Source organism: Notothenia rossii, assembly GCF_949606895.1.
Source record: "Notothenia rossii genome assembly, contig: scaffold_62, whole genome shotgun sequence".
NCBI lineage: Eukaryota > Metazoa > Chordata > Actinopteri > Perciformes > Nototheniidae > Notothenia > Notothenia rossii.
This window is the reverse complement of record NW_027639587.1, coordinates 334354-354704: the sequence shown is the minus strand read 5'-3', so window position 1 is coordinate 354704 and position 20351 is coordinate 334354. Positions and strand designations below refer to the sequence as shown.

At 40.5% G+C, this 20351-nt stretch overlaps 1 protein-coding gene and 1 long non-coding RNA gene across 3 annotated transcripts in view; both read left to right on the top strand.

Moving 5' to 3' along the window:
- Positions 1-533: 533 nt before the first annotated feature.
- On the top strand, positions 534-4263 carry LOC307027635 (uncharacterized protein). The gene is made up of 2 exons (XM_079695915.1): positions 534-2524; positions 2867-4263. The coding sequence occupies exons 1-2, from the start codon at positions 1112-1114 to the stop codon at positions 3371-3373; spliced, it is 1920 nt and encodes a 639-aa protein (XP_079552041.1). The 5' UTR covers positions 534-1111; the 3' UTR covers positions 3374-4263.
- A 2030-nt stretch (positions 4264-6293) lies between these two features.
- Positions 6294-20351, top strand: part of LOC307027634 — a 50737-nt gene continuing 36679 nt past the window's right edge. For both annotated transcript variants that reach the window (XR_013804699.1, XR_013804700.1), the window contains exons 1-2: positions 6294-6415; positions 6758-6914. This is a non-coding gene — a long non-coding RNA (uncharacterized lncRNA). The remainder of the gene's footprint in view (positions 6416-6757; positions 6915-20351) is intronic.

Sequence of the window (20351 nt, the reverse complement as noted above, 5' to 3'; positions counted from 1 at the left end):
ACACAACACACACCTCACACACACAACACACTCAACACACAACACACAACACACACAACACACACCTCAACACACACACAACACACACAACACACACCTCAACACACTAAACACACACAACACACACAACACACACACAACACACACAACACACACAACACACAACTCAACACACACACAACACACACCTCAACACACACCTCAACACACACAACACACACCTCAACACACACAACACACACCTCAACACACACAACACACACCTCAACACACACAACACACACCTCAACACACACAACACACACAACACACAACACACACAACACACACACCACACACACAACACACACAACACACACAACACACACAAAATACACAACACACACCTCAACACACACACAACACACACCTCAACACACACACAACACACACCTCAACACACACACTAAACACACACAACACACACAACACACACAACACACAACACACAACACACACCTCAACACACTAAACACCAGTGTTGGAAGTAACGCGTTACTTGTAACGGCGTTACGTAACGGAACTACTTTTTTCCGTAAATAATAACGTAACGCGTTACCTTTCCCATTCAGTAACGCCGTTATTGTTACTGTGGTGCTAAGGGGCTCGTTACTCGTTACTATCTGTGGTCCAAATGGACGGTTTCTCCCTGCTGCGCAGAGCGTTGCAGCGGAGCCTGTCTGCTGCCTGTCAAGAGTGTCAGTGGTAAATAGTCATCATGAGTGAAAGACGGGACTGTCACCATAGACATCTAAAATAATAGACTTAGCTTCTACTGCTTGGTCGCGTCAGCGCCAGTGGCAGTAGCGGTAGAAGCTACATCTATTCTTTTAGATGTCTATGGTGCACACTATGAACCAATGCGTTGAAAATGAGCGATGATTGGTTGACATAGGTTAAAGTTTCAGGCTAAGCCAATCAGAAACAGACATGGGCGGGTCTTCTTGCCTATAGGGAAATAAACACAGTCACACACACACACACACACACACACACACACACACACACACACACACGCGACAACGTACAGCAGCACACAAACTCAAAAACAACACAAGAGCGAAAATACAGCATGGAAAATAACGACGAGACCAACAGCAGAAGTTTCGCAGGTTGGAAATATAAGCATTATTTTACCTTTATAGGAAAAAAAGATGAAAAAAATATAAGTGTCAAATGTAAACTGTGTGCAGGACACAAAACGCTGGCTTCCTCATGTACCAGCAATGCCAACCTCATGAAACACCTAACAAAAGTGCATGGGACTATTAAACTAGTCGCCAAAGATGATGATCCCACTACCGCCTCTACCTCCAGTGACACAGATGGAGCACCTCCACAGGCAAAACAGGCAAAAATCGATTTCAAATTGCCACAGCATGTCATCACCCAGAGGCAACTAAACAAATTAATAGCCAGGTATGTTGTTGAAGAAATGCTGCCCCTGTCAACTGTTGAGTCAGTCGCCTTCAGAGAACTAGTTGGCAAAATTCCAGTGACAGTGAAAGCAGGGATACAGTGCAGAAAGACATTTTCCAAATACCTGGACACTGAATATGCTAAAATGGAAGATGAGGTCAAAAATACTTTTAAAGATTTAGAATACCTCTCTACCACTGCAGATATATGGACTGCACATAACAAAAGTTTTCTTGGTGTAACTGCACACTGGATAAACCCACAGAGTATGCAACGTGGAAAAGCAGCCCTGGCTTGCAGAAGATTCAAAGGTCGGCATACATATGAAAGTATTGCAACTGAGCTAGATAACATTCACTCATCTCATGGCATATCACAAAAAATTACAGCAACAGTCACAGATAATGGCTCTAACTTTGTCAAGGCCTTCAGAATGTTCCAAAAACAAGAGGAGGATGAAGATGTGGATGCAGAGGATGATGAGGTGACCTTTACAAATATAGGGGATGTATTGCTGGATTTAGCTGCTAATGATGAAGATCTAGATGTGATCACCTTACCCCCACATCAGAGATGTGCATCACACACACTAAATCTCATCTCATGCACTGATGTGGATAAGTGGTTGCTCTCAACACCTGAAACAAAGACAGTCTACAGAAATGCTACGACAAAGTGTGCAGGGTTGTGGAACAAGGCCAGTCGGTCACCACAGGTCTCGGAGCTCGTGGACGAGATTATTGAGAAGAAGCTGCTAGTACCTTGCACAACTAGGTGGAATTCATTTTATGATGCCCTGGCTCGAATTTCTGGGATACCAGTGGTGGAGTTGAACACCATCTGCTCCAAACTCCAGATGAAATGTCTCAGTGAAAGGGAACTTCAGTTTCTCAGAGAGTACTGTACCGTCATGCATCCACTTACAGTGGCACTGGACATTCTTCAGGGAGAAGAGAATTGTTATTATGGCACACTCTTACCCGCACTGGAAACATTGATGTCCAAGACTCTGGAAAAGAAGAATGGACTACAAATCCTTGTTGGCCTACCAGATGCAATTGTGCAGGTAAGAACTGTGATTTATTTAATCAATTTAATCAATCAGCCTCTTGCTTTGCATTTTATAAACGTCACTCATGTGTGCATAGGCTGTGTGACAGTGTGATTGATATGTACTGTATGTGTGAAACAATAAACCTGCAAAGCATTTTAGCTGTAAAGTGTGCAATGTACATGTTGTACACCATATACAGTAGGTTAGGCCTACACATTCTGTGTCCCTAAAAAAAATGCTCATTATGAAACTAGGCATATAATGTATAATGCAATTGTTAAAAAAAACAAAACTGCTCATTATGTACAACTCAAATGATTTTTTTGTCTTTTGCACTCTTATACATCATTTCAGTCAATCAAAACAAGATTTACAACGGTTCTTGCAAGTGAAGATGCTATCCTGGCTGCTGTGACACTACCCAAGTTCAAGCTACGTTGGTTGCGTGACCAGGAGAGGAAAGACCAGGCCAAGGCAAGTCTGCTCGCAGAATGCCGCAAACGGATCCTGGAGCAGGAGCAGCAACCAGGTACAAGTGCACCCAACCCAACACCACAGCACAGCGCAGGGTCTGCCAAAGAGGCAGAGTTCTTTTCCTTCTCAGAGGATGAGGAATCCTCAGCTGAAACGGAAGTAGCTGATTACCTCAAATCAGGAGCAACAGGTTTAGAAAGTCTCAATCAATTTCCTTTGATAAAGAAAATATCTCTTAGATATAATGCAGCCACTCCATCCAGTGCCCCAGTAGAAAGACTCTTTAGCCTGGGGAGCCTGATTCTGTCTCCGAAGAGGAACAGGCTATCAGATCAAAAGTTTGAGAGGCTTCTCCTTTTGAGGTACAATCATTGGCTTGAGCGCTAGGAAGGAAGACTTTAATGGATGGATGTTTTCTGGGAATGCTGATATGTTTATTTTGAGAGGGGTAGATAGAGCGATAACAAATATTTAACACTACCTTCTGCTGGTCTAAAGAGACTGAAGGACTCTTGGTGTATTGTGTTAGCCTACTTATGTTTTGGTTGAATACCTAGTGTTATGCATTGCATTGCATAGACATTGCAGTCTTACTGAAAAGCATCTCAGGGTATCTGTACCGGTATCTTTACTTGAAAGGCTGAAAGCACTTTTTTCATAAGTTTATCCAACAATATTGATTTTGTTTATGCTAAATGGCCAGATGTGAGGTAAATTATTTTATATACTGTTCATTTATCCTTATTTGTTATTTACTGTTATTTGTGATGAGACTGAACATAGTTTATCTGCCAATGTTGAAGATGTCTTCAATTGATTTTTTTTTGTAATGCCAGTCTGACAGTTTATTTATTTTTTTGTTACACTGCCAAAAGAGTGTTGTTGTTCAATTGTTGTTACACTGCCAAAAGAGTGCAGTTGTTTTACTTGCACATTGCCAAAATTGTATTGTTAACTTTAAACTACTATAAGAATGTATTAGAAAGTTGAGGCTACAATAAAGATGCCTGTCAAAATTTCCAAACATCTATTTTGTCTTTATTGTACCACTACATTTCATTATGATAGTTGCTACAATGATAGCAGGTTGTCTTTTCTCTCACTGTGACACAGAAAAAAACACAAAACCTTTTTAAATTTGTTTTTATTATTTAAAGTAAAGTAAAGTAACTAGTTATAGTTACTTTTATAATTTAGTAACTTGTAACGTAACTAGTTACTTTTTCAGAGCAGTAACTAGTAAAGTAACCAGTTACTTTTTAAAAGTAACTTGCCCAACACTGCTAAACACACAACACACACAACACACACAACACACACAACACACACCTCACACACACAACACACTCAACACACAACACACAACACACACAAAACACACCTCAACACACACACAACACACACAACACACACCTCAACACACACACTAAACACACACACTAAACACACTCAACACACACAACACACACACAACACACACAACAGACACCTCAACACACACAACACACTAAACACACACAACACACACCTCACACACCTCAACACACTCCACACACAACACACACAACACACACACCTCAACACACACAACACACACAACACACACAACACACACAACACACACAACACACACCTCAACACACACAACACACACCTCAACACACACAACACACACAACACACACAACACACACAAAACACACCTCAATACACACACCACACACAACACACACAACACACACCTCAACACACACCTCAACACACACCTCAACACACACAACACACACAACACACAAGGTGTTAATACAATTGAAATTTAAGTGAATATTTCACTGTTTTGAACCTTATGCTAATTTAGAAGAACAAAAATGTAGGCGGAGCTTAGGGTTCCAAGAGGATTATTTGTAGAGCAGGTCCACCCGGATATGTGTGCAAAATTTCAGGTCATTCGGAGTTACAGTGCGACTTTGTAAATGTATTCCGAAATGGGATTTTGATAGGTGGCGCTATTGAGCACGTTGGAATATTTTAACCCATTGACTGCAGAATGTTGCAATTTTTACCGGTCCTGGCGTCCGTGCAAAATTATACAACTTTGTCCGCATCCTAAAGGCCTCAAAAACAGGAAAGATGGTGACTAAAAATAATAATAATAACAATTCCACCAATAACAATAGGTTTCCTCGCACTTCGTGCTAGGACGCCGTCGGGTCCTAGCACATCCGTGCTTGGGCCCTAATAATAATACCACCAATAACAATAGGTTCCTCGCACTTCGTGCTAGGATGCCGTTGGGTCCTAGCGCTCCGTGCTCGGGCCCTAATAATAATTCCACCAATAACAATAGGTTTCCTCGCACTTCGAGCATCGTAAAGGCCTCAAAAACAGGAAAGATGGTGACTAAAAATAATAAAAATAATAATAACAATTCCACCAATAACAATAGGTTTCCTCGCACTTCGTGCTAGGACGCCGTCGGGTCCTAGCACATCCGTGCTCGGGCCCTAATAATAATACCACCAATAACAATAGGTTCCTCCTAGCGCTCCGTGCTCAGGCCCTAATAATAATTCCACCAATAACAATAGGTTTCCTCGCACTTCGAGCATCGTAAAGGCCTCAAAAACAGGAAAGATGGTGACTAAAAATAATAATAATAATAATAATAATTCCACCAATAACAATAGGTTTCCTCGCACTTCGTGCTAGGACGCCGTTGGGTCCTAGCACATCGTGCTCGGCCCTAATAATACCACCAATGACAATAGGTTCCTCGCACTTCGTGCTAGGACGCCGTTGGGTCCTAGCGCTCCGTGCTCGGGCCCAAATAATTCCACTAATAACAATAGGTTTCCTCGCACTTCGTGCTAGAACGCCGTTGGGTCCTAGCACATCGTGCTCGGGCCCTAATGATGCTGCAGAAAAATAACTGCTTGAATGCCCTGTTGAGAAGCTCAAGAGGGAGTTTCTCAGGACATCATGCAGTACAAGCGAAAACTTTTAGTGCACCTATGGCTGTCATGTGGCACTTCTCTCTGTAAAAGTGGTGTAAATAAATGGATATTTTACCTGTTTTAGCAAGAGAACGTTAGCTAGCTATTACTTTTCTTAATAAATTAAGTTGGAATATTATTGGCTTCAATAAGTTATGTGACAATGGTTAGTATTAAACCTCAGAATAAATGAACTTACTGACACTGCTGTGCACCTGCAAACATTGAAATATCCTGAACAGGATCAGGGTGTGATTAATAATAAAGAGTGTTCTTCTGTCTAACAGGTGAGATGGCTGACCATTTAAAAAAACTAAAAACAATGCAGAGATCAGTGAGAAAGAGACGGCTTGGTCCTCAACAGGATGCTGAACAGCACATTAAGTTGAGGACTGACAAGGCTGGTCTTGAAGAGCATTTTATCGACCAGTTTAAAGGTAAGTGCTTACAATGTTGTATGTTTTTAAATGAACACAAGCAAATAGTGCAAAAATAAATCACAATATCTTAATTGATAATCCCAACATTGCTTCCTTTGTTCATTTTAACTCCAAAAAGTTACTGGCAGTATTATAATTTAAATCAAAAATCTATGCAATTATTAAAAAGCAAATGTTGTTATATTTGGTAACATTTTCTAAACATTCCTTCATCGATAAATCCAATACTTCAAGGTTTTGTAATTGAGATCTCCCTTTTTTTTACTTGCAATATAATGGCTTCAAACTAAAAATATGTTTAAGTGAATCATGTAATAAAGATTTCTTCTTACTTTAAAGGTCGAGGTGTGTTTGCTGCTAAAGTTTTCACAAAAGGAGAGTTTGTGCTTGAGTACCGGGGCAAACTTTACAACCAGGATGATGCCAACACCAAAAACTACAGTGACACAGAAGCAACGTTCCTGTTTGATCTGAAATGGGATGGGAAATGTTTGTGGTAAGTCATAATAAATGTTATTGTTTGCTGTTGTAAAAATGCACTGCTCTTGTTAGAATCTCACATAAGAATAATCAATAATAGAATCTAGGGCTGCACGATATATTGTGTCGTGACGATAATCGCGTTATGCGCATGCGCGATATTCACATCGCAGGACGTGCAATATTAAGTAGGCAAATTAACTCAAACACGTCATTTTACAATTATTTTTGCTGCTTGCTACAAAAGGAAACCTCGCGCGGCTCTCATTTCAGGGTTAATTGAGTGAGTGACATTAAGGCTCTGCATGCACAGCAAACCACCAATCACAATCATTCTTGATCAGAGGCCTGTACTACGAAGCCGGATTTTCGCTTAGCGAGCTAACTTCAGGGGAAACTCTGGGTTTCCGGTCCTACGACGCTGGTTCTCTTCTTATCGGGCTAGATCTCCATGGTAACTTATGCTGACAGCTCCGGACCAGGTTAGGTTCCAGGCTAGGAGATCAACTCAGTGAAAGCACTGCCTGCTGACCAATCAGAGCTCGTTGTGCGGAGGTTAAAGCGATCAAGTCATATTACAGGAGAAAGGAAATACAGAAAAGCTGCCTTTGCAGGAAAGACGGCGGGCAAAAATCACCGACTATGTGAACGTGAACATTAATAGAATATCACCTCCCATCTTCAGAGCAATCTGACTATTATAACATTAGTGTTAAGAAAGCTTAATTAAATATCTGCCACAACATAAGTAACCGGATCAGAGTAACATTAAGTAAAGTCCGCGGCATATCACATCATAATGTATCATATATTTCCTTATCTGAGTCAGCTGAGCCGTATCTGGCCGTGCAACACTTACAGTGTCACATGCTGTATGCAGAAGTATTATTTTAAGCAACACATTAAGTTGATGAAACACTCGAGACAAATGTAATTAAAGTCAGATCCACTCGTGTCTTAGACAGGCAGTGATATCATAAACCTGTTAATGTACGCATTCAAACACTTTTTCTGTTACCAGCTGTATTCACCTTGCAGGTGCAGCTATGTGGCTTTTAACCTGGATAAAGTGTTTAAGTCATGGATGTTTAAGGTTTAACGTCTTCATATTTGTCTGATATTAAAGTTTTTCATTCAGGAAGTATGACGCTTCGCTGTCAGTACGCTTGTCCATGTTTGTGATTGGTCAAATGTTGCTAACCCCGCCCCTTTCATGTGAACGCGCACTCAGCCGGACAGAGAAACCCTGGCTTAACAAGTTGATAACCAGCGTCCTAGGACCGCTTAGCGAGAGCGTGTATGTTTCGGATTAGGTAAACCGGGTAACTCAAACATATCCAGGTTATGATGAACCGGCTTCGTAGTTCAGGCCTCTGATCACAGCAGGATAACCGAGCTAGCTCAGCTTGTTGCTCTGATAACTTAAGATCCAGAAGTCCGTGACTAAAATCCTTCATCCGGTTAAATATTGTTAAAATAATAACAGGGCTCGACATAGAGAACCGCAGTGACGCGTCCTAAAACCCGGAAGTAAACTTCTTCCGGTTCCTTCGCGAAAAACCAATGCAAATTCTCCATAGGATTTTGGAAAATAGCTTGAAATAAGGTCTGTGGTTGACACACATTTAAGAGAGGGATCACGTTTTGTTCAGCCGGATAATCTCCACATGTCAACCCTACTTTTATAATTTTTTAATCATAAATCTAGTCGCCAAAAGCGAAATGCTAACGTTATGCTATAAACGAACTACAAGCCAGTACAGCAGCAGGGTCGCACGACTTCAACGTCACGCCAACTTAAGATCGTTTCAACTGACTTGCACTGAAACTGCACTTTGAACACTTTAAATATATTAATATTTTAAACTGTATACCCCGGTTATCTAGGCCCGTTTTGTTTAATGTATACCACGTTTATCTAAGCCCTTTTTGTTTTATGTATACATGTCACACTGTGGGAAACGATATTTCGATATTTCTGGATGTATAACACATGTAGAATTTTTGACAATAAAGCTGAATTTGACTTTCGCGTGCTTGCATATTTTAACAAAGCTTTTCATTTTAGCCACACTGAATTTAACTAGAAGTCATGGCTGTGTCAATTACCAGTCTGATATCGTTTTACGAAGATGACAAGAAGAGTGTAGATAGAGGAGAGAACCACTACAAGTCAGGACACGTTACAGTGCAGCCTAGATGAAGGTGTGCTTACCGGTGTTGTCAGGGCTAGCATGAGGGACAAGGTTTATAGTGTCGGTGAGTAGTGATAGCAAGAGTACCATTAACCTAGAGTTAATTTATTCACATTAATTCCCATCAACAAATCAATTGTATGTGTCACATGAAATCTTTATTAGGCAAGGCAAGTTTATTTATATAGCACTTTTCAACACAAGGCAATTCAAAGTGCTTTACAAAAAATGAAAGACATTAAGAAAATGGCATTTAAAATCAGTCATTAAAAAGAAAAGCTAATAAAATAAACATTAAAAGAAAAAATACATGGATAAAAGTTACAGTGCAGTCTAAGATATGAATAGTTCAATTAAAAGCAGCGACAAAAAGAAAAGTCTTCAGCCTGGATTTAAAAGTAGTAAGTTGCAGCGGACCTGCAGGTTTCTGGGAGTTTGTTCCAGATATTTGGAGCATAATAACTGGATGCTGCTTTACCATGTTTAGTTCTGACTCTGGGGATAGAAAGCTGACCAGTCCCTGAAGACCTGAGAGATCTGGATGGTTCATCATTTAGCAGGAGGTCAGAAATGCATTTTGGTCCTAAACCATTCAGTGCTTTATAAACAGCAGCAGTATTATGAAATCTATTCTTTGACACACAGGAAGCTAGTGTAAAGACTTCAGAACTGGAGCGATGTGATCCACTTTCTTATTGTTGGTAAGGACTCGAGCAGCAGCGTTCTGAATCAGCTGCAGCTTTCTAATAGATTTTTTAGTGAGACCTGTGAAGACACCATTGCAGTAGTCCAGTCTACTGAAGATAAAAGCATGGACACGTTTTTCCAAATCCTGCAGTGACATTAGTCTTTTAATCCTAGATATGTTCTTTAGGTGATAGTAAGCTGATTTAGTAACTGTTTTAATGTGACTGTTGAAACCAATAACTAATTTAACCCGCTGACAAGAGAGCCCACCTCCGAAGATCGTGACTGGCTGAGGGACAGACTCGGGGGCAGGTTCTCAGGAATTTCTTGGCTTCTCTCCCCCGAGCCAGAAGAGGAACACTACAGCTTGGAAACACTTACTGTTCCTGAAATTATCAAATCTGTTGGGCATCAGGGACCTGAGGCAATTGTGGCAAGCATGGCATTGTCTGAATAGCAACAGAGGGCAATTCAGGTGGCTACCACTGGTCAGCGAACCAACCCAAACTGGCATTTGTTCAGGAAAGGAAGGTTGACTGCCAGCAACTTTGGAGCTGTCCTGAGGTCAAAGCGTGTGACTGCTTCCTTTATTGCCAGGGTGCTAGGGCAACAACAGGCCCTTGATGGTGTTTTGTCTGTACAGTGGGGGACTATGAATGAATGTGAGGGCGTCCGGGCATTCACCACTGCAACTCAGATGCAGGTCCATGAGTCAGATTTGTGGCTCTCCCTATCAGGATTGTTGGGGGAATCTCCAGATGGTCTGGTAGGGTCTTCCGCTGTGCTGGAGGTAAAGTGTCCCTACGGAGCCAGGGAAATTACAATTAGTGAAGCATTGCAAATCAAGGGCTTCTTTGTCAGTAAGGAAGGAGAAACATTCAGCCTGCGTGAGGAACATCCTTACTGGCACCAAGTACAAGGTCAGCTTCACCTCACTGCGAGGAAGAAGAAATAAAAAAATTGTGAATTGTTTTTAATTTACATTTACTCGCCTTTGCAATGTTGTGGTTGTTAGACTGTTAGCTCGTCTGTTGGGAAGATATAAAATATAGTTTCATGGAAGTCACACCGTCACATATACTGTAAGAGCATTAAGACATACAGTACATAGGCTAAAACAAAACATCTAAAGATATAACCTTGCACTTTGATAAGTCTCGTGAACATTTTCACTATTTTGACATTTTTATAGATGAAAATTGAACTAAAGAAATAAATGGTAGATTAATCCATATTGAAAATAGGTGTCAGCTGCTACACTAATTATAATAGTTATATTTCTTAATTAATTAAGTTAAGATATTACTGTATTGATCCCAATTTGGGAAATGTTTGTGTTGCAGCAGCATAACAAGAACAACAAAATATAAGTTATTATATATACAAAAGTATGTGAGGGATGGAATATTAAATTGAATATAAATGTAAAATGTACATGTGATTTTACGTCCAAGAGAAGCTATGGAGCAGAGAGTTCTCTGCCAGCCAGAGGTGATTTGTTATTAGTTCAATATGTTAAACTGATTTCCCTGACTACAATCTTTAGTTACATGGTGAAACGTTATGCTGCTTGTACTAATAAGACTTATCATATAAGCCACACAGGTTTTAATAGGATGTATTCATTATCTTTACTTATGTTGCGGTCTTTTCAGCAGCGCCATCTCTATAACGGCGATACAGTCACTACCCATTATTTACATTTCACCGTGACATGGACAAAAATGTAACGTCAGCTTACCTCATGGCACGAATCCAGACTCTCCTTTGGAAAACATTGGCCGTGAAACGATAGAACAAGCACGTTTCATGCGAAGACCTGTGGCTGCAACCCGGAGCAAAGCAACAAACCATTGCGTAGCTAACTAGTAGCGCTAGCTTTAGCTAACGTTAGCCAACGAAACGAACTGCCGAGTAAAATTGGAAAACACTGGTAATTAATTATTCTATAATTTGTAAAACTACGGTGTTAAAAACGACAATTTCAAAAATGCAGATTGTAATGGTCAGATATAGATATAACGATACTAAAGATAGGCAGGTACTTGCTTTCAAGCAGAACTCAGGGGAAAACAAACTTAGCGGGAGTTTTTACGTGTTCGGCGTAATGACGTACAACGGCCTCGACAATTTCTGTAGTCCAATTCAGCCATTCGGTAACAACCATCGTTTTTCAGACACGTAAACTCTTCAAAAATCCCCAGTGGGGTCACTGCTGATGTATTTAATGTCATAGAACAAAACGTGATTTACCTCTTAAATTTGTGTCAACCACAGACCTTATTTCGAGCTATTTTCCAAAACCCTATGGAAAAAAGGCATTGCTTTTTTAGGAAGGGACCGGAAGTGCTAAAAATGCTAACTTACTTCCGGGGTTTACGACGCGTCACTGCGGTTCTCTATTAAGGGCTGCCCGATGGCCCGGGGCCATCTAGTATTTAGCTCGGGCAATGAAGCCTCACCTGCTGGTTGCCCGATCGGGCAATCTATTATGCCAGTATCATGCAGCTCGCGGATCCAGTAATGAGTGACCCGACAGTAAAACTAAACATATCTATAACTAGTTACGGTAGTTTGTGTTAGAAATGTAAAATCAATGTTTTGATGGTATAATGTTGCTTAAACAGACCGTCAGTTTAAACGCTCTTTTATACTGAAAAACCAGAAATTCTTGTGCACAAGCAGTTAAGCTTTTATTCTGAAAATCCTTCATCTACGGTTAGCATTTAGCATGTGGCTAATATACGATTTCCTAAAGAGGTGAATTGAGTAGCGAAATGACATGGAGTGGTGAAAACCGAAACCTACTGTTTTAACACTACAACTATAGATGTCGAGATACTACCATGCTGAATATTAAATGAAAGTACAGTTTATTTGAATACACTATTGTTTACAGACGAGAGTAGCATGTGACAACATCCGGAATGACCGGAAACCAAACCAGCCGTGAAGCATTTTCTGTATGTTTTAGAGTATAGATTACAGCGTTTAGAATGTGTTATATGAAAAGTGATGAAAGAGAATATGAGGAGAAAAGGCGGGTTAAGCATATATTGAAGGTGAAAAGTACCAATCCTCTGTTTAAATGCAACAATGGACATTAGAGGCGAGGCGAGCTGTCTGGCGGGGAGGAGCCAGCAGAGGATATATACAGGACTGTCTCAGAAAATTAGAATATTGTGATAAAGTTCTTTATTTTCTGTAATGCAATTAAAAAAACAAAAATGTCATACATTCTGGATTCATTACAAATCAACTGAAATATTGCAAGCCTTTTATTATTTTAATATTGCTGATTATGGCATACAGCTTAAGAAAACTCAAATATCCTATCTCTAAATATTAGAATATCATGAAAAAGTATACTAGTAGGGTGTTCAACGAATCACTTGAATCGTCTAATTAACTCGAAACACCTGCAAGGGTTTCCTGAGCCTTGAAAAACACTCAGCTTGGTTCAGTAAACTAAATCACAAGTATGGGGAAGACTGCTGATCTGACTGCTGTCCAGAGGACCGTCATTGACACCCTCCATCAGGAGGGTAAGACACAAAAAGAAATTTCTCAAAGAGCAAGCTGTTCACAGAGTGCAGTTTCAAAGCACATCCACAAAAAGTCTGTTGGAAGGGGGAAATGTGGCAGGAAACGCTGCACAACCAAGAGAGATGACCGCAGCCTTAACAGCATTGTGAAGAAGAGTCGCTTCCAGAATTTGGGGGAGCTTCAAAGACAGTGGACTGAAGCTGGAGTCCAGGTATCAAAAGTCACTGTTCACAGACGTGTCCGGGAAATGGGCTACAATAGCCGTATTCCCATGGTCAAGCCACTTCTGAACTCAAGACAACGGAAGAGGCGTCTGACTTGGGCTAAGGAAAAGAAGCACTGGACAGTTGCACAGTGGTCCAAAGTCCTCTTTTCAGACGAAAGCAAGTTTTGTATTTCATTTGGAAGTCAAGGCGCCAGAGTCTGGAGAAAGGCTGGAGAGGAGCAAAATCCAAGTTGCTTGAAATCCAGTGTGAAGTTCCCACAGTCAGCGATGGTTTGGGGAGCCATGTCAGCTGCTGGTGTTGGTCCACTGTGTTTCATCAAGCCCAGAGTAAATGCAGCTGTGTACCAAGAGATTTTAGAGCACTACATGCTTCCGTCTGCTGAAAAGCTCTATGGAGATGAGGAATTCATTTTCCAGCATGATCTGGCACCTGCCCACAGTGCCAAAACCACCAGTAACTGGTGTACTGACCATGGCATTACTGTCCTCGATTGGCCTGCAAATTCCCCTGACCTGAACCCCATAGAGAATATGTGGGGTATTGTGAAGAAGAAGCTGAAAGACACCAGACCCAACAATGCTAATGAGCTAAAGGCCGCTATTGAAGCATCCTGGGCATCCATAACACCTCAGCAATGCCACAGGCTGATTGCCTCCATGCCACGCCGCATTGATGCAGTAATCCGTGCAAAAGGATTCCCAACCAAGTACTGAGTGCATTAATGGACATTTTCAAATGTTTGATTGTGTTTTGCTGTTATAAATCTTTTTTTTTTACTTGGTCTGAGGAACTATTCTAATTTTTTGAGATAGGATTTTTGAGTTTTCTTAAGCTGTATGCCATAATCAGCAATATTAAAATAATAAAAGGCTTGCAATATTTCAGTTGATTTGTAATGAATCCAGAATGTATGACATTTTTGTTTTTTTAATTGCATTACAGAAAATAAAGAACTTTATCACAATATTCTAATTTTCTGAGACAGTCCTGTATAGGCACCGAACGGGGGCCCATTCGCCCTTCTCTTATTGCTCAGGAGAGCCAGATCACAGCTGTTTTCTGCCGGAACAATATTCTGTCTGTAACACTACCGCGCCTTTTTTAATTAAAGTATCCCATTTGAATCTTTTCAGAGAATCCATTTAGTCTCATTTTAAAGCTTCTCTCCTGGACGCGAGAATAAAGAACATATTTATCTTTTGAAAAGTAATTAAAATAGCTACGTGGGATATTCTAACCTGAGGTGTGTGTTTTGTCCGCTCACCGCTGCATGTGATCATGCAGAACTGCGTGTCGACTCATCAGCAGCAGCTGATCTCTCTCTCCCGTCAGATTAGACTTCACTCGCGTTTATGTCCATATTGATCAGATCTAGCTAGTTCTAGCTAATGATAGGACTACCTGCTTATTAAAAGACACCTAAACAATAAGTGTCGCTATGCAACTGGGAGAGGCCACAAAGTATAGCGCAGCATTATGCATTTGTTTACATGCCCACCGGAACCCCGAGGCATTACCAACAGATCAACGCACAATCAACCCATACAGGACATCTCTTTCTCCACATTAAGTGTTAGCAGGGGCGCCGTAAGGGGGTGAAAGGTGAGGACGATTCTAAGGGCCCATGACTAGCAGGGGGCCCCAAAATGTTTAGAACATTAAGAAAAAAAATGTAAGTACCCTTTCATAAATAATTAACATTAATATAACGTTATATTGCGTAGTAGGCTACTCACTAAACTTACGATTCATTTAACTTATTTTCTTCCAAAAGTTAATTATCCAAAGCCTCTGTACACCCTCCTCTATTTACATGTAATGGTTTGGTCCTAAGACTCCTGCCTCCAAACGCAGCACTTTTCTAGCAGAGTGAAAGCATGTGACTAAGCTGACATTAAGTAGGCTACTGTTAATATCTTCACAGAAAATTCAGAGGTTTTTCATTTCACTGCTCTTTTAGCTGACATTAAATGCAAGTACATGTTTATCAGCTATTCATACTAAATCAGTTGTCCCTCCCCCTGGTGCCAGGACCAACATATCCATCTTCAGGCTCAGCAGCACTGTCCCCCTATAAGCAGTGGCGGAGCTGGGGGGTGGCTGGGAGTGGCCATGGCCACCCCCAGCTGAATCCTGGCCACCCTATTGGCCACCCCAAACACCATCACCACGGGGTCCAAACAATTTTAGAACATTAAGAAAAAAATGTTTAAGTAACCTTTCATCATTCATCAATAATTAACATTAATATAACGTTATATTGATAATGTACTCAATAAACTTACAATTCATTTAACTTATTTTCTTCCAAAAGTTAATTATCCAAAGCCTCTGTACACCCCCCTCTATTTACATACTGGTTTGGTCCCGCCTCCGCCTCCTAACGGCACTTTCTAGCATGTGAGCAGGGATGCTAATACTTACGTGTGTGCCATTGCGACAGACACGACTAGTCTATTCTGAGAGATAGATGTATCCTACTGTATGGGCTGATTGTGCGTTAATCTGTTGGTAATGCCTTGGGGTTCCAGTGGGAGGGATCACTGCCTCACTCGATTCAGACGAGCGACGGCGGGAGCTGCGTGATTGTATGTCTTCACTTCTCTCACTCACTATTTCCCTTTTTAAGGTAATTACAGTATACAAAGAACTATACATCTATCAACCCATGTTATATATGTCATCTGTATTACATCATCGTGGTTCGTTGTGAGAGGAAAGTGTGTTTTTTTTGCACTTTGTTGTATTGTTTGAAGCTTCTTGCTAACTCTGGCTAACTTTGTGGTCATTGAAGCTAGCTGCTGTATACCTTGTGGTACCGCTGAATCTGACCGTTTGTCATGTTATTAGCAGCTAAGCTAGGCACTCAGGGCTCGACATTATAATTGGCCCGCTGGCCCGGAAGCACTATTTAGACACCCCGGGCCAGCATAACGTACTTTCCACTTGCCCGCTCGGGCCACTAAAAATATTGCTTTAAAAAAAAGAATTGTCCTGTGGTATTGGTATTTTGACTTGCAATTTAGTTAAATTGTTTCGTTTATTAACGCTACAACATGGCGTTTTGTGAGTCGTTTTTCGTTGTTGGGTGAAAAGCAAACAGCTGTTTGCTGCGCAGCGCGAGCAGGCTCCCGCGAGCAGGCTCCCGTGAGCGGGAGCGCGCTCCTTCACTAGTACAGACTATCGCGCCACCTAACCATTCGCCATTAATGTTTTTAATACCAGCGGTAACCGGCCAAGCGCCGGGCAAAAAACCATCTTCAAATAAAAGAAAGTCACCGGAGGAGTTAAAGGAGAGTGACAGGGAGTATGAGAAGAAGAGGGAGAGAACGTTTCAGCCAGCTTGTGATCGATGGAGTTGGCTTCTACAGGGTTCGTACGGGTGCTTGAAATCCTTGAAAATGCTTGAAATTTGATGTGGTGTTTTCAAGGTTGGGAAAGTGCTTGAATTTTGGGAATGGTGCTTGAATTTGGGATAAAGTGCTTGAAAATGTAAATGCTTTACTTCGCTTTTTAGATTAAAAGAAAATAAAGAAGTCGGAGCCAGCTTAATTGCTTCGCTTTTACATAAAACAGCTCCGCTCCGGCCTTCCCGCGCTATGCGCGCGACCTGCAAGTGCTTTTGTTAGGTGTGTGACCTGGGCATTCTGATAAGTGATAGATGACAGTATGCCAGGAGGTTGCAGTTTCAACGAGCGTTGGCTAGCAGAAGACAAATACAAGCCATGGATAAGACGAGGGTCAAGCCCACGAGTCGAGTCGAGCCTCCTGCAAAGTTTGCAAAAAATAACGATGGGAGAGTCGGCGCTGACGAGCCACATGAAAGGTACGCCGTAGTAGAGCATTTTAGATTAGGCTAACGTTGCATGTTACGTTTGTTTAAGCTAACGTTAGCAAGCTGAATGAGGGATAATAATTGCAGGGGACAATCATTTCAGAGTTGCGTACCTATGTTATGTGCGTTACAGTCGCCATTCTGTGGTGTTCAGAGGATGAAGCACTCACTTGTAATTCAACCCAGTCTCACGGCATGTTGTGTTATAGTCACAAAATATAATCTATTGATTCGACACACAACGATTTTAAAAGCAATGTATTTCTACTGGTAGTATGTTTCGTGCCTAAACCAAATGTGACTTGCTCTATCGAAATCAGTCACATTGACCCGAAGACACATTTTAGTTTGTATTACTGGTCTGGGGGAAGCTCGCGAGTGTGTGTGTGTTTATGTATTTTTGTGTTTGTGTGTATTGTGTACCGGGGAAACACTCACAAGAAACACCGGCTGTTGTTACGCTTGCTGTGACGTTAAATTACTCCGTTCTCCGCTTGTAATTATGCCTTTACAAGCTTCAAAGTTGTATTTATCATCTGAATTTGCCGAAACAAGTTTAATATTATTTTGATCGCACAGGGATGAAACGTATACCAATAGAATCTGTGGACTCTCAGCTTTTCATATGATATACAGGGCTCGACATTATAAATGTCCCGCTGTCCCGGAAGCACTATTTAGACACCCCGGCCAGCATAACGTAATTTCAATTTGCCCGCTCGGGCCACTTAAAAAAAAAGATGGTCCTGTGGTATTGATATTTTGACAAGCAATTTTGTTAAATAGTTTCGTTTATTAACACTACAACATAGCGTTTCGTGAGGCGGTTGTCGTTGTTGGGTGAAAAGCAAACAGCTGTTTGCTGCGCAGTGCGCTCCTTCACTACAGACTGTCACTATCAATATCTATCTATCTATCTATCTATCTATATCTATCTTTATATCTCTCTCCCTCTCTCTCAATCTATCTCTCAATCTATAAGGAACCGCAGGAGACAAAGGGTGTTGATATAGCAACACGTCATGTTTATGTTTACACCATAGGTTTACACCTATGGTTTACACGCAAAATCAATAGCGTGAAAAGGGGTGGGGTCAATATGACCCGCTGGCGTAAATAGGTATAAATGGCAATTTTTTGGGCGATTTCTTCAATCTGACTTCATATTGAATTTTTTTAACAACAGAGGGTGCTACATAACACACTTTCAGGAAAAGTCGCGGACTGGGAGACTTTAATATTTTATTGAAAAAAAGTTACATACAATAAAAAAAACAGCTGTGGGTGAAATTGACCCGATGGCGGTGCTAGTGTTAATCCCATGTAATTGTAGAATGAACACAGTCTTCCTTTGAATATGTATAAGTCAGGTGTCTTGAGTAGTCAAAATTACCTACAAATCATTGTACACATTTGTAAATATTATTTTCCACTTGTTACCATTATAAGTCTATTTTTATGCAGCTCTGCGTGATTTTGTGGCTACAATTCAGGCTAATACGCTACCAGAGGTGGAATAAGTACTCATATATTGTAATGAGTAAAAGTACAAGTACTCAGATCTTGTAGTGAAAGTAGAAGTACTCAGATCTGGTACTTGAGTAAAAGTAGAAGTACTCAGATGTTGTACTTGAGTAAAAGTAGAAGTACCAGAGTGTAGGAATACTCTGTTACAGTAAAAGCCCTGCATTCAAAATGTTCCTCAAGTGAAAGTAGAAAAGTATTCTCATCAAAATCTAGTGAAAGTAGCGACAGTAAAAGTAGTCATTGTGCAGATTGGTCCATTTCAGAATAATAGATATGATATGTTTTATAATGATAGATCATGAAAGTGTTCTCAAAGCTGGTAAAGGTGCAGCTAGTTTGAATGACTTTGTATACTGCAGGGTAGCTTGTGGATTTACTCCAGGTGGAACTAAAGTCTGATTTAACACTTGATTATATTTCACATCATTCATCCACATCTGTGAAGTAACTGAAGGTATTAAATACATGTAGAGGAGGAAAAGTACACCATTTACCTCTGACTTGTGTTTACTGCCAACTTAAAAGTACCTAAAAAATAGTAATCAATAATGTATTGAAAAGTTATTTGGCTGATTGTTTTATATTGGCTCAGCCAGGTTATATGGGAGGCCCAGTCTACGTACAGATGGGTCACTCATTTTGAAATATTAAACTTAGTTTTCTTTTCTTTAATTTTTCATCCTCATATAGAATGCTATCACGAAACACACATTTGGTTGTTTATAGCATAAAGATAATCTGATTTAATGTGAGGTAGGGAAATAATCATTTGAGTATGTGTATATAAATATGTAATTTACAACAGCTGTAAGATGCTTGAAAAGCTTGAGAATGCACCTTGAAAATGCTTGAAAAGTGCTTGAATTTGACTTTGGAAAAGGTGTAAGAACCCTGCTTCTAGTGCAGTGACGTGTCCTAAAACCCTTTTATAATCTATCGATTAGATTTATTATTTGAAAATGATAAAAGAAGGGTAGACATGTGGAAATTATCCGGCTGAACAAAATGTGCATTTATCAAACAGGTTTTTTTTCCAAAGAGCTTATTTCCAACTATTTTCCAAAACCCTTTGGAGAAATCCCATTGCTTTTTGTCGAGGAAACGAGCAGCTTATACTTCCTGGCTTTAGGACACGTCACTGCACCTCTCAATATGATGCCAATATAAACAAGGTCTTCTGTCGGCTCTATACATCAATGCCGACCTATGCTGACAAGTAAGTGAAGAGTAGAAAATATAAAAGGTATTGGCTTTAGGGAAATGTCCCAGCAGTTTAGGATAATGAAGGTTCTAATCTAATCTATTACATAGCCATTACATTTCTAACTCCTAATGACAGGAAGGCAGAAAGCGCATTATACAAATAATAATACTCATAATAATAGCTGACATTTTTTAACAATGACCACAATATCATTATTTTAATAAACCAAATA